Source organism: Eumetopias jubatus, unplaced genomic scaffold, assembly GCF_037043125.1.
Source record: "Eumetopias jubatus isolate StellerSeaLion01/CBP00866 unplaced genomic scaffold, mEumJub1_p1.0 scaffold_10, whole genome shotgun sequence".
Taxonomy (NCBI): domain Eukaryota; kingdom Metazoa; phylum Chordata; class Mammalia; order Carnivora; family Otariidae; genus Eumetopias; species Eumetopias jubatus.
Window position 1 is genome coordinate 126,548,237 of NW_028274816.1, and position 12,711 is coordinate 126,560,947.

The window sequence follows — 12,711 nt, forward strand, 5'->3', positions numbered from 1 at the left end:
GTTGCTAGTCTGCGGGCGAGCTGCGGGGCAGCCACTCGGGGTTCCGCAGCGGGGCTCGCCGGGGCCGCAGTGGCCGGGGGCGCTTGCCTGCCCTCGCCCGTCCTCCGCTCCTCTCCGGGCAGCTCCGGCTCGCTCCTCCCTGCTACCTGTTTCCCTGCCTCCCCCCGCCTCCACCCCGCGCCAGGCAACTTCGGCCTCCGGGGCTGGCCGCCCATCCCGGCTCCCCGCCGGCCCGCCCGCCCGCCGCCCGCGCCCTCCCTCCTTTGTTGTGCGATGAGGGTCGGGTTTCCGATTTGACGGAGCCACAGCCGCCGCGCCGAGCCGCGGGCATGGAGCCGCTCAGCCACCGGGGCCTGCCGCGTCTCTCCTGGATCGACACCCTCTACAGCAGTACGTGTGCTCTCGGGCCGGGGAGGCAGGGCGGGAACGGGCCTCGGAGCCCCGACGGCCCCCAGGGCCCGGATCTGCCCGGCTTGTATGGGGAGCCCCGCGCGGGGCCGGGGGCTGCCGGCCAGGCGTCAGGGGGCCGGGAGGTGGGGGGAGAGATCGGCCACAGATGGGGTCCCCAGAGCGGACTGAGCGCGGGTGGGGGGCCAGTGTCCCAACAGGACCAGGAGAGCTGTGTCACCCCTTTCCCACCTGTTGTGTAACTGAGCACTCCCCAGCCCTCAGGAAGGAGAGCCCTTGTAGGGTGCTCCCTCCGCTTCCCGCTGACTGCTCCTTCTGTCCGCGCTGAAGCAGAAAGGCCATTTTGGCAAAGTCCTTGGCGCCTGAGTTTGTCACCTCAGGGACATCCTGGGGCCGTTGTGTGTTTTGGGGTGGAGGTGGGGTCGGGTGGAAGGGACTGTAGGTGCAGCTCCGCGGGGGGTATCTGCATTGAAGGAGCTGGAAAGCTACGGCTCAGCAGTCTTTCCTGCCAGCCTCATCACCACCCCCACCTTCACCACCCCCCAAAAAAGAAAAAAAAAAAACACCTCGGCTTCTCCACCCCCTCGCTCCCAAATCTGCCTCGATCATGTGATTGCTCTTGCACTGCCGCTGGGGATGTGTAACTGATCACTCGTACATTCTGGGGGCTCTTGCGGAGCGGTGAGCGCCCCCACCTTACACCCTTGCCTTGCTGAGGTGACTAAAGCTCTGCACTTCTCTCCACCTCTCCCTTGAAGCACCTTCCCGGAAGCTTTCAGTGAGGTAGAAAGAGGGTCCTGCTGGCCCCTGAAGAAGGGGATTTTGCCTCTCTGAGCACTTCGGTGGGACCCTCCCACTCTCTTGCTGTGTCTCCTAGCCCAGAGTCCTGAGGCAGGGGGCAGGGGTTTGGGAGGCAGATGGTGCCAAGTTCGGTTTCTGGACACTGGATGCCATGGGACAAGGACATTTTTAAGGGTTAACCTGTTTTCAAATTTCTTGGTGACAGTTATATGGGGGAAGAGAGGAATGGACAAGGATGGTGCCTTGAACCCCAAGGCCTTGCCTTGGAGGCTCCTCAGCATCTGGCCTCTGCCCCTGGGTCCCTATCATTCCCTCTACCTTCTCCTTCCTCCTCCCCCTCCATCCTTATTTCCTTCCTCTCCGCCCCCCCCCCCCACTCCCGCCCCAGGAGCTCTCCTTGTGATGGTTCATTCTGCTTTGGTTTTTCAACATCAAAGAGGCAAAGCCAGATCCCCTGGGTGTCAGTCTTCCACTGAGCCCAGCCACTCCATCTGCTCCTTCCCCCCACCCGGCGGAGGCCAGCATCTTTGGGTGAAGGTCAGGGCCTGTGACTGTGTGGCGTGTGTGTACACGTGTCTGCGTGAATGGGGGCACACATCTGTTCAGAGGCCGGCTGCAGATCAGCTCCTGACCCAAAGGAAGGATTAGTGACCTCTTAGCTGCACTCCTGCAAATAACAGTAAAAACAATGCCTCATATTCACATGCTACTTATGTTCCCAAATATTTCTGGCCCTTTGCAAAACCCAGTAGTGATTTCTGTATTTCTCAAAGCATAGAATCCTATGGAAATCTGTCTCTGGCTTTTTCTCTATTGCCCTGACGAAGACTCCTCAACCTAATTATTTCCAAGTTTTCCTACCTCTCCCTCCCCCCACCTCTTGGAGCAGGGAAGTTGTCTGAGGTCTCCTTGAACATTTCTGACCAGAGGAAGGTGGGACCTGGAGAGGGAATTAGACTTGAGGCCTTCTCTGGGGGTGCCTGTTAACCAGCCCTGACTGAAGTAGGCTGGCATCTGAGCTGTTTGCCGTGCTGCTTGCTGCCCTAGCCCCTGGGCTCCTGGGGCAGCCTGGCTGGGGGTTGGGGGGAGGCACTGACTTGGCAGCAGTGTGAGGAGTCCCTGCCGCCCTCCTCAAAATGGCTTATTTGAGAGCCATAGAATGAGGCTTCCTGGGGAGGTGCTGTGCAGTCATGTTTGGGCTGTTAGCCATGAAGTTTCCTCTTGACAAGAGCCTAAATTAAAACAAATACCCGGGCTGTCATTTGCCTGGCAGCACGGTTTTGTGGTTCCCAGAGGAAGTTCCTCTGCCTCTCAGAAAGCTGTTTGCTTACAAGGCTCACAATCCTGGGGTGGCAAGGCCCCCACAAAAGCTAAATCCAACAGGAATTGTAAAGGGGATGTCCCCAAGGCACAGGGTAGCCCGTGTCTGTTTTAGAGATGTGACTGACCCCATGACAGAGGCCCTTCCTAAGTGCTGCTCCAGGTAACAGTGATAATAGCATATTCTGAGGAGCGTGGACATGCCAGGCACTGTGCTAGTCTCTCTCTGGCCATCCTGTCCAGACTGCACAACTGTGCAAGACACGTAGTCTGATCTCCATTTTGCAGGAAGAGAGGTGTGGTAAGCTCAAATCATTATCCAAAGTCACATAACTGGTAAGTGACAAAGCTAGAATTCAGATCATACCCTACGTTGGTGAGGGAGACTCTGAGCACCACCTAGATGTATCTGAGCTTACCCAAGGCCTCGGGATGTCATGGAATGGGTGGGGGAAGGGATGGGCATCTGTCTTTTTGGTCCTCTGTTTTCGCAGGATTCTTCCTGAAATGGTCCAGCAGGATAAGTGGCCTAATGATTCTGAGCCCAAGCTGTCCATGTGCCTCTTGCAGGAACTGGGGGCTGGTCCTGGAGCCACAGTGGGGGCATTTGAGGCTCTGAACTCACTGAGGTTGGTGATTCTCTACTCCTAAGGTGCCAGACTGCCAACCGACCCCTCCTCTGAATTACTTCTTGCCTTTGGAGTTGTCAGCTCATTCTTCCTGGCTTCAGCATCAATGCCAGGAGGAGTGTGCACATTTTCATTGTAGGCTGATGGTCGTTTGATAAGAGGTAGACAGCAGAGCCCCTTTTTCCCTTATGGTAGAAGTCCTGAAGGGCTGCCGTGATAGGATTTGTCCGACTCCAGGAGATGGGTTGACTCCCAGCTACCAGTGTGATATGGGGCTGATTGGAGCAGGGCCTTCGCTCCCAACAAGCCAGAGTGGCTGCCACATGAGGCTTCCAGACACCCCTCTTCTTGTCTCTGTACCACTCATTTTCCTACGTTAATGTAGTAATGTCAGCTTTGCCCCTCAGGGCCTTGCCTCGACTCTCTCCCCAGAGCTGGCGTGATTCTTTCTGTAGGGCTGCGTTCTTCCTTTTATCTTCTCCGTGTCTTTCTCTCATCACCTTCTCCACTGAGCACTTACCGCTCTCTCTTGGTTTTCTTCTATACCATGGGATTAGATTGGATTAAATTAAGTTCTGTGGAGGGGCGCCTGGGTGGCTCCGTCATTAAGCATCTGCCTTTGGCTCAGGTCATGGCCCCGGGGTCCTGGGATCGAGCCCCGCATCGGGCTCCTTGCTCAGTGGGAAGCCTGCTTCTCCCTCTCCCACTCCCCCTGCTTGTGTTCCCTCTCTCACTGTGTCTCTCTCTGTCAAATAAATAAATAAAATCTTTTTAAAAAAATAAGGAAATAAATTAAGTTCTGTGGAATAACAAAATGGGGGGTGGTCTGAGCCTGCCCCTCTGAGTAGATACCACCCTCCAGAGCTGAACTGAGACATGGATGTGCCCCAGGCAGGCAATGATTTGGCACCTCTTCAAATGGAAAGTCTTTCTTCTTTTACCCCAGGCAACATTTCCAAGGGCTATTTCAGTCACTTGTGATATTTCCTTTGTAGACTTGTAGACTCAGTACCTTATCCAAGAGCCCAGAAAGCATTTGGGGCTGTGGGCATACCAACCCGTTTCCAGATCATCATGAACCAGCCTCAGTTTCCCATCTTACTCCTGTATTAGCCACACCAAGGAGCAGGCTACTGGCCTGACAGACTGTGGGTCTGATCAGAGCAGCTGTCTCACCCAGGCCACATCAGACCACCCCAGATATGCTAGTGAACACCTGCAGATGGATGCTTTCTTATCCTCTGAAAAGCCCCAGGATTTATTCCTTCTTGTTGACACTAGTCCATTATTGTCATGGCTGCTGGAGTCTCAGAGGTGGGGCTGGCAGAATGAAATCATCTACTTGGAGAACATTTTTTGTTACTGTGATTGTTGCTGTTCTTTGGAAAACAGAAGAAATGACAGGAACATTTGTGAAGAATTAGCTAAGTGGGTAGAAGACAGGGGAATAGCAAGAAAACCCATTCTGCCTCACTCTTGCAGGTGGGATGGAAGACTTGGGCTGTTCTCTGAGGTGTGGTCTGGCTCCTGGGTACCCTGTACATACTCCTCTGTAATGTGAGGCTGTGATATCTCTCGTAGATGCCACGTGGATTCATTAATGTGTATAAGGTGCTTTGAAGGTGAGGAGTGCTGTGGTACTGTTGCTCAGCTCGTCATGGTCCTCAACACGAACAGGGGTCCGTGAGAGGCTTGCTGATGAGTGGAAAGGGGCTGCAAAGGGGGTGAGGGGATGGCAGGTGCAGAGTGCTGGACCCAGTTCTTAGGTGGTGCCTAGGCCAGCTCCTCATGCGTAATAAGCCTTCAGTGATTTTTGGTAGCATGAGTATGGGAGGGAAAAGAAAACTCCTGGGTTCTTGGCTCCTTTAACTCCTTACTCCACCAGAAATCCCAGAAACCCATTCATTGGCCCATTCACAAGTTTCCAGCGGTGTGGATTTGGTAATTGTAGTAGTTTGTACTGGAGTTGGAGACCCCCCAAGGGAGTCCCACGTGTTGCTAGGGCTTGTGATTGTGCAGTTGGAAGACTTCCCTGCCAGGGTTGGTACTGCAGCTATTTGGCTCAGCTTGAGCCCTTTGAGGGCAAGCTGGGAACTAGGCAGCTTCACGGTCAACTCCACGTCCATCCTTGTTTGCCTCTGCCAGGCCCCTGGCTGTGGTAGGTGGAGGCAGTCCATGGGGCTCCAGTACCCATCACTTTCTACCTACAGGGTCTTAGCACTTTCCACTGAGTACCAGTAGGAAAGAGGCTTGCAGCTTACCTGTCTCCAGAGCAGGATAGGAGAGACTGATTTTGATTTGTGGCCTTGCTGTGCCTTAGTTTGCATTTCTTTGGGCAAGATAGGGTCAGTTGGAGCCATGGATACTCCTGACTAGTAGTGGGAGTGTTCTGCTTGTTCCTGAAGCTTGGGGAGAACCTGTCCAGACACTGTAAATGGGAAGAAACAAATCAGAGTAATAGGCAGACTATGGAAACGCCCCCATATGGGGATTGGGGATAGATGCCCAATCCAACCTCCTGCCCAAGGCATTTGGCAAAGAGCCCTTCAAGATGAGGCCAACTGGTACCATGACTGACTGGATGAAGAATAATGTTCTCTGTCCCCAGATTCAGACCTTATTTGGGCCTCTCACTCAGTTTTCTTCACCTACACTTTTTTCCTGTCTTCTCTTCTGCCCTTCCTTCCCCACCACACACCAGAATGAAAAATGAATATGGTTTACTAGCCATATAGAAACTACGGTCAGTGTGGTCTTCAGGAGATGGGGCAGATGGAGTGGGCTCTGCAGTGACCTAATTGGTCAGGTGCCATTTCTCTCCACCCTCACTTCTGATGCCTACATATCCCTCTAGACCACAGGTAGACCTGGAAGATGTGGTCAGGCATTTTGCCTCAGATGAGGAAGGTCTCCAGAAAGGGTTGGGTGGCTAGAAGGCCTTGGGTGGACCAGTGCTGATGGAGCTCAGAGTCCTTGTCACTCCGGGCGACCTGGCGGTTGGCCTCTCTTGTGTGTTGGCGGAGCTGGTGCTGCCTAGAAAAGCCCCATATTGACAAGGGATCTGTGGGTTTACTCAGGGCTGTTGGGAAAGGATGTGGCCATAATTACCTTTATGGGATTGAAGGGTTGATACTATTAGTGTGATGGGCTAACCCCTTCCTCCTGGGCATTACCTCAAACCCAGCAGCAAGGGTTTAATGGATCAAGATTATGGAGACCAAAGATGTTGTGTAATTAAGCCCAGTTATTTCCTTACCTGGGAGACATCTAGTTCCACAGCAACAATTGATTTCCTCACTTGTGGTCACCCTGTTCGGCTGCAAGTTACTCTGGGCCTAAAGAGCCTAGGGGCCATCTTTGTGATTGAGTTTCTCCCTTGAAGGTGAAATTTTAGGAGAAAAAACGCTTTTCTGAGAGTTTTGGGGTCAGAGTGGCAGTGTGTTCCATATGATGGCACACCTTGGAGTTGTACAGTGGGGACCTCTTTGGGAAATGTGTCTGGGTTCCACAAAGGTACATAGAAACCTCACCCTTGCGTCTCTCACCGGGCCCAATGAAAAGAAAGCTTGGGACACCCAGTGGCTCAGTTGGTTAAGCATCTGCCTTCGGCTTGGGTCATGAGCCCAGGGTCCTGGGATTGAGCCCCACGTCGGGCTCCCTGCTCAGAGGGGAGCCTGCTTCTCCTTCTCTCTCTGCCTCTCTACCCCCTGCTCATGCTCTCTCTTTCAAATAAATAGAATCTTTAAAAAAGAAAAGAAAAGAAAGCTCATCAGTCCTGCTGAGTTTGTAGAAATTAGGTTTTCCATTTGGTCTGGGAAGAATGGACATGACATATAACCAGTCCCACTATGTGCCAGGTGATGTGCTGTGCTACATACTTCCCCTACATTATCCTAAGACGAGAGAACAGAGGCCGTGAGAGGTTAGGTTATTGTCAAAGGTCTCCAGTTTGAACTGGATCAGATTTCAGATTGCCCTGACTCTCTGTGGAGCCTTCCAACAGCAATCATGATTATAGCCAATACTGTGGAGTACCTACAATGTGTCAACACGGTCTTAGGCATTAACCCTGTGTTGTCACCAGTCCTCATCGGGCCCTACTTTATGAGGCAGGAGTTATTATCTCTATTTTATAGAGAGGAAACAGGCTCAGACAAGGTTCTAGAGCTAGAGGACAAGCCAGGCTTTGAGCACAAGGTTGGCTGGATTCTAAACCCCTGCTTTCTCCCACACTCCTTGCCTTTCACAGCAGTGCCAGTGAAGGCCCCTTGGCAGCTGGTAGTTCATGGAAGTTGCTTGATCTGTTCGCCTCTCTAGCTAAAATGACAACTGTAAAAACTGTCTTGGCTCCCCCGTGGTGTTCAGGTGGCTCTCAGCCTCCAGGGGGCCTGTAAGTGCCTACCAACTGGACTACCTCTTCCGAAGGAATGATCCCAAGGAGATCTCCCCATGGCCGCTTGGAGCCCATATCTCAGCATTACCTTCTCCCTGGGATCATTGACAAGGAACACTGATGGTTAACAAAAACAACAACAAAGAGCTTTAAGGGAAAGAGAGAAAATAGACTTTGGGGGTAGAGATGAGGTACAGCTAGTGCCAGTTTCTAGAGCAGAGCAAGGGCAGAGGCAAGAAGATGGGGACTGGAGCAGGGGGGGACTTGGCAGAGCCTAGGTGTGCTGGCCTCACTCTTCGGCCTTTTAAAATTCATCTCCACAGTTTCCAAAGGAGAATAAAGGGCCCTCAGCCCTAAATCAGGCCACTGCACACCAAGGTCCTTTGCCGAAGCCCAGGGCCAGTTGGGCTGCAGATCCAGCCTCTGCGTTTGAACTCACCTATGTGCAGCATGCTAATGATGGGGTGGTTCTGTGCAGACCTGCCAGCCCCTCTCCTCATACCCCCAGGGCCCCAGAGCCCAGAGTCCCCTGCCAAGGGGTCAGTCTGCTGCAGCTTGCATCCTAGCAGACCCCTCTTCCAAGGCTGTTGCAGACTGTGTGTGGTAAGTGTTCTGGATGTGATAAAACAAAGGATTGCCTGCCCTGAGCTGAGAACCTGAAGCTGTAAGTGGGGACAAGGGAAGGGGTACTCCACAACACCATTCTCTTCCTTTCCCTTCCCTGCCCCAAATTTCACTGTCAGCTTACTTCCTTCATGAGTCTGCAGGTATTTTTAGGAATCCCTGTTTGGTTGGGTATAGGGACCCATGACCCTCCCCTTCCCCCCCCCCCAACCCCGGGCTCCTCTGTTTGTAGAGGGACAAATAAAGAATTTCAGTTGCCCCTAAGGCTTTAGTTGCTACTGCCCTCCCTGTGGTTCCAGGATGCAGCCAGACCAGAGGCTCAGCCTTGACCAGGTCCAACCTCTGGATACCCCCTTCCCCCACCCTGTCTCCTCACCCCCACCTTTCTCCTGTTCTTCTTGTTCTTCCTGCCCTTCCCCCTAGCCTTTCAAGGGAAGAGATGCCACTCAGGGAAGACTGTTGAAATGGGGCTGCCCAAGCCCAAGAATTGAGAGGGCCGGGAGAGCACTTCCTGGTGATGGGGATCCTGCCCCTCCCAAAAGGACATGGCTTCCCTCTAGTGCTTCTCCACAATTCTTTCTGTGCAGGTTGAAACACTGCCTCAGTGCAAGCTGCCCAAGCCCTCCCTCACCTGAGCAGGGCTGGGGCGTGCCCGTTTTATCACCTGCTGCTGTAGCTACTAGTGTCAGCTCTGTGTCGTGAGAGAGGAGCCAGAGAGCTAAGGTGGGGACCTCCAGGGTGTGGCCAAAGGAGTCAGCTCCTCACCACTGGAATTAACTTAGTAGTGGCTGGGGACACCTACCAAAGGGAGACTGGGCTAGATGAGTGACCTGCTAACTCTTACAATCTAAACATAATACATATATTTTATGTTATAAGCCAGTACATACACAAAGTAAAATAAAAGTTTTTCACTGGACAGTACTTACCCTTTCTATAACGTTTGCAATGCACTTATATTTTTATGCCCTTCTATTCCATGCCATTCTGTTGCATTCAAAGCAAAGAAAGTGCTGGTCATGACCTACTACATTGATTTCATGACCTACAGTATGAAAACAGTGGGCAAGATGATCTCAAAAGGGCTTTTATGAACTGTAAGGAATAATAACTTACCGAACTGTAGTGATTTATATACCTTTGTTGTGATTTTTGCCAGATTCCCACAATTCTGTTTCTATGGACTTAATGTTTTTCTTCAGTTTGATTCATTGTTTAAAATATAACTTACTTAGAGGAAAGGGAACTAGTGGAAAATCCATACCACTTGCAATAAACCAAAAGTTACCTTACAAATAAATGCACTAAAAACTAAACAATATATTAATTCTAATTATACACTGTTGCCCTTGGAAGGATCTAGGTCTGAGCCTCCTGTGTCCTTGTTTAAAGCAAAAGGAACAGAAGAATAGAGAGATGTTAAAGACATACTAGCATCAAACAGAGTCTTTCTTCTTCAGTAACAGGGAGATTGAAAGGAATCAAGAAGGGAATAATTTTCTCAACATGTGCTTGAGTGTGCTTTAATGCAGTGTGGCTAGCAAACACATGCTAATCAAAGGGCACTTTTTTGTTGGCATTCTCTACTTCTATCTACCCAGAGTCCTGGGTCCTATATTTCCTGTGGTGGGAGAGGAGAGGAGAAAAGATGGTTTTCTCTTAGGAACAAACATAGTAGAGCAGAGTCTCAAACTCTGTCGTGCATTTGAATCACCTAGGGATCTTGTTAAGATGCAGATTCTCATTCAGTAGGTCTGAGGCCCAGGGTTCTGCATTCTAGCAAGCTCCCAGGTAATGTCAATGCTACTGGAGGTCTAGGGACCACAGTTTGGGGAGCAGAGCTCAGGGTCCTTTATTCCCATCCCTAGGAGACTGACTGCAGACCGTGAACCAAGTCAGACCCTTCTGTAACTGGATTCTAGCCAGATGAAAAGCAACCCATGACTTACATCTCTTTTGAGCCCACTTCTCAATAAAAACAAAAAGAACAAAGCAATTGATTGGACATCTAATGGGTACCAGACTTGAGCTAGTTTTCTTACATTCATGATCTCATTTAATCCTCACAGTAAAACCTGTGAAAGGTTGTTACCCTCAGGCTAAGGACGAGAAGAGAGAGCTGCCATTGTGGTTGGCCTTTGCTGGGGATTTCTCAAATGGGGGGGGAGGGGGCATACCAGGCCTTGATGTTCACCTCCTCCCTGAGTGGCAGAAGCTCAAGCATCTGCCTTTCTGAGTGCCTCTGTCTAGACAAAACCAGTGTCCTCCCCATCCCCTTTCCCCCTGAAGGGCCAACTTCAGTGTTAATGGAGCAGAATGCCTTGGCTGTTAATTTTCTGGTGCATCATTGAGAGGGTTAATGAAGGACCAGCTGGTGTGCCACTCAGCCGTGTGGAAGCACCATTTCCCCCTGATTTAGGTGGGCAGACACTTTGCAGACCCCATGGCAGCTCCTGACTAAACGTTCCCCTTTTGGGCCTGGATGGTGCCTACCTCGATGTGTCCATGGGTGCTGTGTGCCATCTTTGGGTGTAGAACCTTTAGAGACCAGAAGCAGGAGCAGGTACTGTCTCCCGCTCCCTGGAAAGGAAGAATGGGACACAAATTTGATGTCTGAGAGGCCGTTTCTGGCCTGGGCGCCCTGTCTTGGCTGATCACCACCACCATAGCCAGGCCCTGGCAGCAGCCGCCTGAGCACCCGCGGGCCCCTTCTCTGATGCCTCCTGATGCCACCCTCGTCCCACGTGGCCGTAGCTATGATAAACCCACTTCCATCTGCCACTCCTTTGTCCAGAAACCTTCCGTGGGGCATTTTATTTCCACATGAGATCCAAACTGCCTTCAAGCTCCCCCATGCTGGGGGATCCTCACACTATCCATTCAGGTTTCCCAGCATCCCGCAGCCAACCTCTGTGCTCTGCTGAACTCCCATCCACCCTCAAGCCTCAGCTGGGCTCCCGCCAACTCCAGGAAGCCCCCCATGCCTGATGATAGTGCTCGCCTCAGTGAGGGCCCCAGCTCAGAGCCCTGCCTGCTCCGGGCCCCATCGTGCGGCACTGACATACCTATCGTTTTGTGGTGTTTACCCATATAGCTTGTCCAGGCTGTTGTCGTTTCTTCTCTGCCAGGCTCTAAACTCCTTAGCGGCATGAAGACGAATAACAAAGGCTGCCGTTTATAGAGTGTCAGACACTTTCCTTAAGCACTTTACAAACAATGTTCCATTTCATCTTCAACCTCCTGTGGAGGTCCCAACTATTTTTATCCAGTTTTATAGATGAGGAAACTTTTTTTTTTTAAGATTCTAGAGACATTAAACAGCTTTCCTATAAAGGGCTGAGCTGAGCTCTAAACCCAGATCTGAAACAAACAAACAAACAAACAAACAAACCCAGATCTGTGTGGATGCCCCAGCCTGCAGTGTTCACCAGAAGGGTCCAAGTGTCAGGGCCCTCTGAACGAGAACTGTGTGTTTGAGAAACTCCTCTGCACGCCCCGGCCAGTTTGGGGACTGGCTCTTACCCGCTGCGTGCTTCTCCCTTTCCTGCACACCCAGCTGTGCCCTTGCACATATGGGAGCTTGGAAATGCTTTGTGATTGGTGGAGAGGGTAGGAAGAGAGTGTTCTGCGGGGGTCCAGGTCCATCGTCCAAGGGCCGTCTAAGAGAATCGTGGTGCAGGGGAGATGCAAGGAGGCACTAGAGCTGGGCCTGAGGAGGGCAGAAGGGCACTCAGAGAAGGATCTTGGCGAGACCAAGCCGGTGACCCTCTCTCGGCCCCACCCGTAACTCAGGGCTTCACTCAGCTCAGGGCATATTAATCAGTGGGGGCATCTTGTGAAAATAGAGATTCTGATCCAGCAAGTCTAGGGCAGGGCCTCCCATTTGGCATTTTTTAAAAAAGATATTATTATTTGAGAGAGAACAAGCGGGCATAAGCAGGGGGAGGAGCCAAGGGAGAGGGAGAAGCAGACTCCTCAGTGAGCAAGGGAGCCCAATGTGGGCCTTGATCCCAGGACCCTGAAATCATGACCTGAGCTGAAGGCAGACGCTTAGCCAACTGAGCCACCCAGGCGCCCCCCATTTGGCATTTCTAGTAAGCCCTCAGGTGATGCTCTGGGTAGGAAGGACCTAGACTCCTCCAAGCCCTTCTGGACGATGTGATTCAGTCACTTGCCAGTCTAGTGCCTTCCCACCTCCGTCCTTTCTACAGGATAAAATCTAAACTCCTTAGCATGGCATGGGAGCCTTTTCAGACACTGTCTCCAGCCCACCTGCAGCCTAACCTCCTGGTGCTCCCTACCACGCTCCTGACCCTCCAGGCAAACTGAATTTTCACAGTTCCTCAGACACACCATGCGCAGTCATAGTTTGGTATTTTCTGCACAGGCTGTTCCTTTGCCTAGAGGAGCACTCGTTGGCCTTTCTTAACTAGATGAGGATGAGGCTGAATGTCACTTCCTTGGGAAGTCATTGCCTGGGGAGTGGGCTCTGGACCTAAGCTTCTAGCCCTGGAGAGAAGTCCCCGAGAGGTTTCT

General features: G+C 51.9%; 1 protein-coding gene across 3 annotated transcripts in view; it reads left to right on the forward strand.

The window, feature by feature from the left end:
* ABR (ABR activator of RhoGEF and GTPase) overlaps positions 1–12,711 on the forward strand; it is a 174,574-nt gene that overhangs the window by 42,980 nt on the left and 118,883 nt on the right. Inside the window, exon 1 of one of the 3 annotated variants that reach the window (XM_028109313.2) lies at positions 305–390. The exons of the other annotated variants lie outside the window; for them this stretch is intronic. Within the exon in view, the coding sequence (XP_027965114.1) occupies positions 330–390 (61 nt within the window). The 5' untranslated portion in view covers positions 305–329. Of the gene's footprint in view, positions 1–304; positions 391–12,711 lie in introns of those variants that run through there. 3 annotated transcript variants of the gene reach the window in all.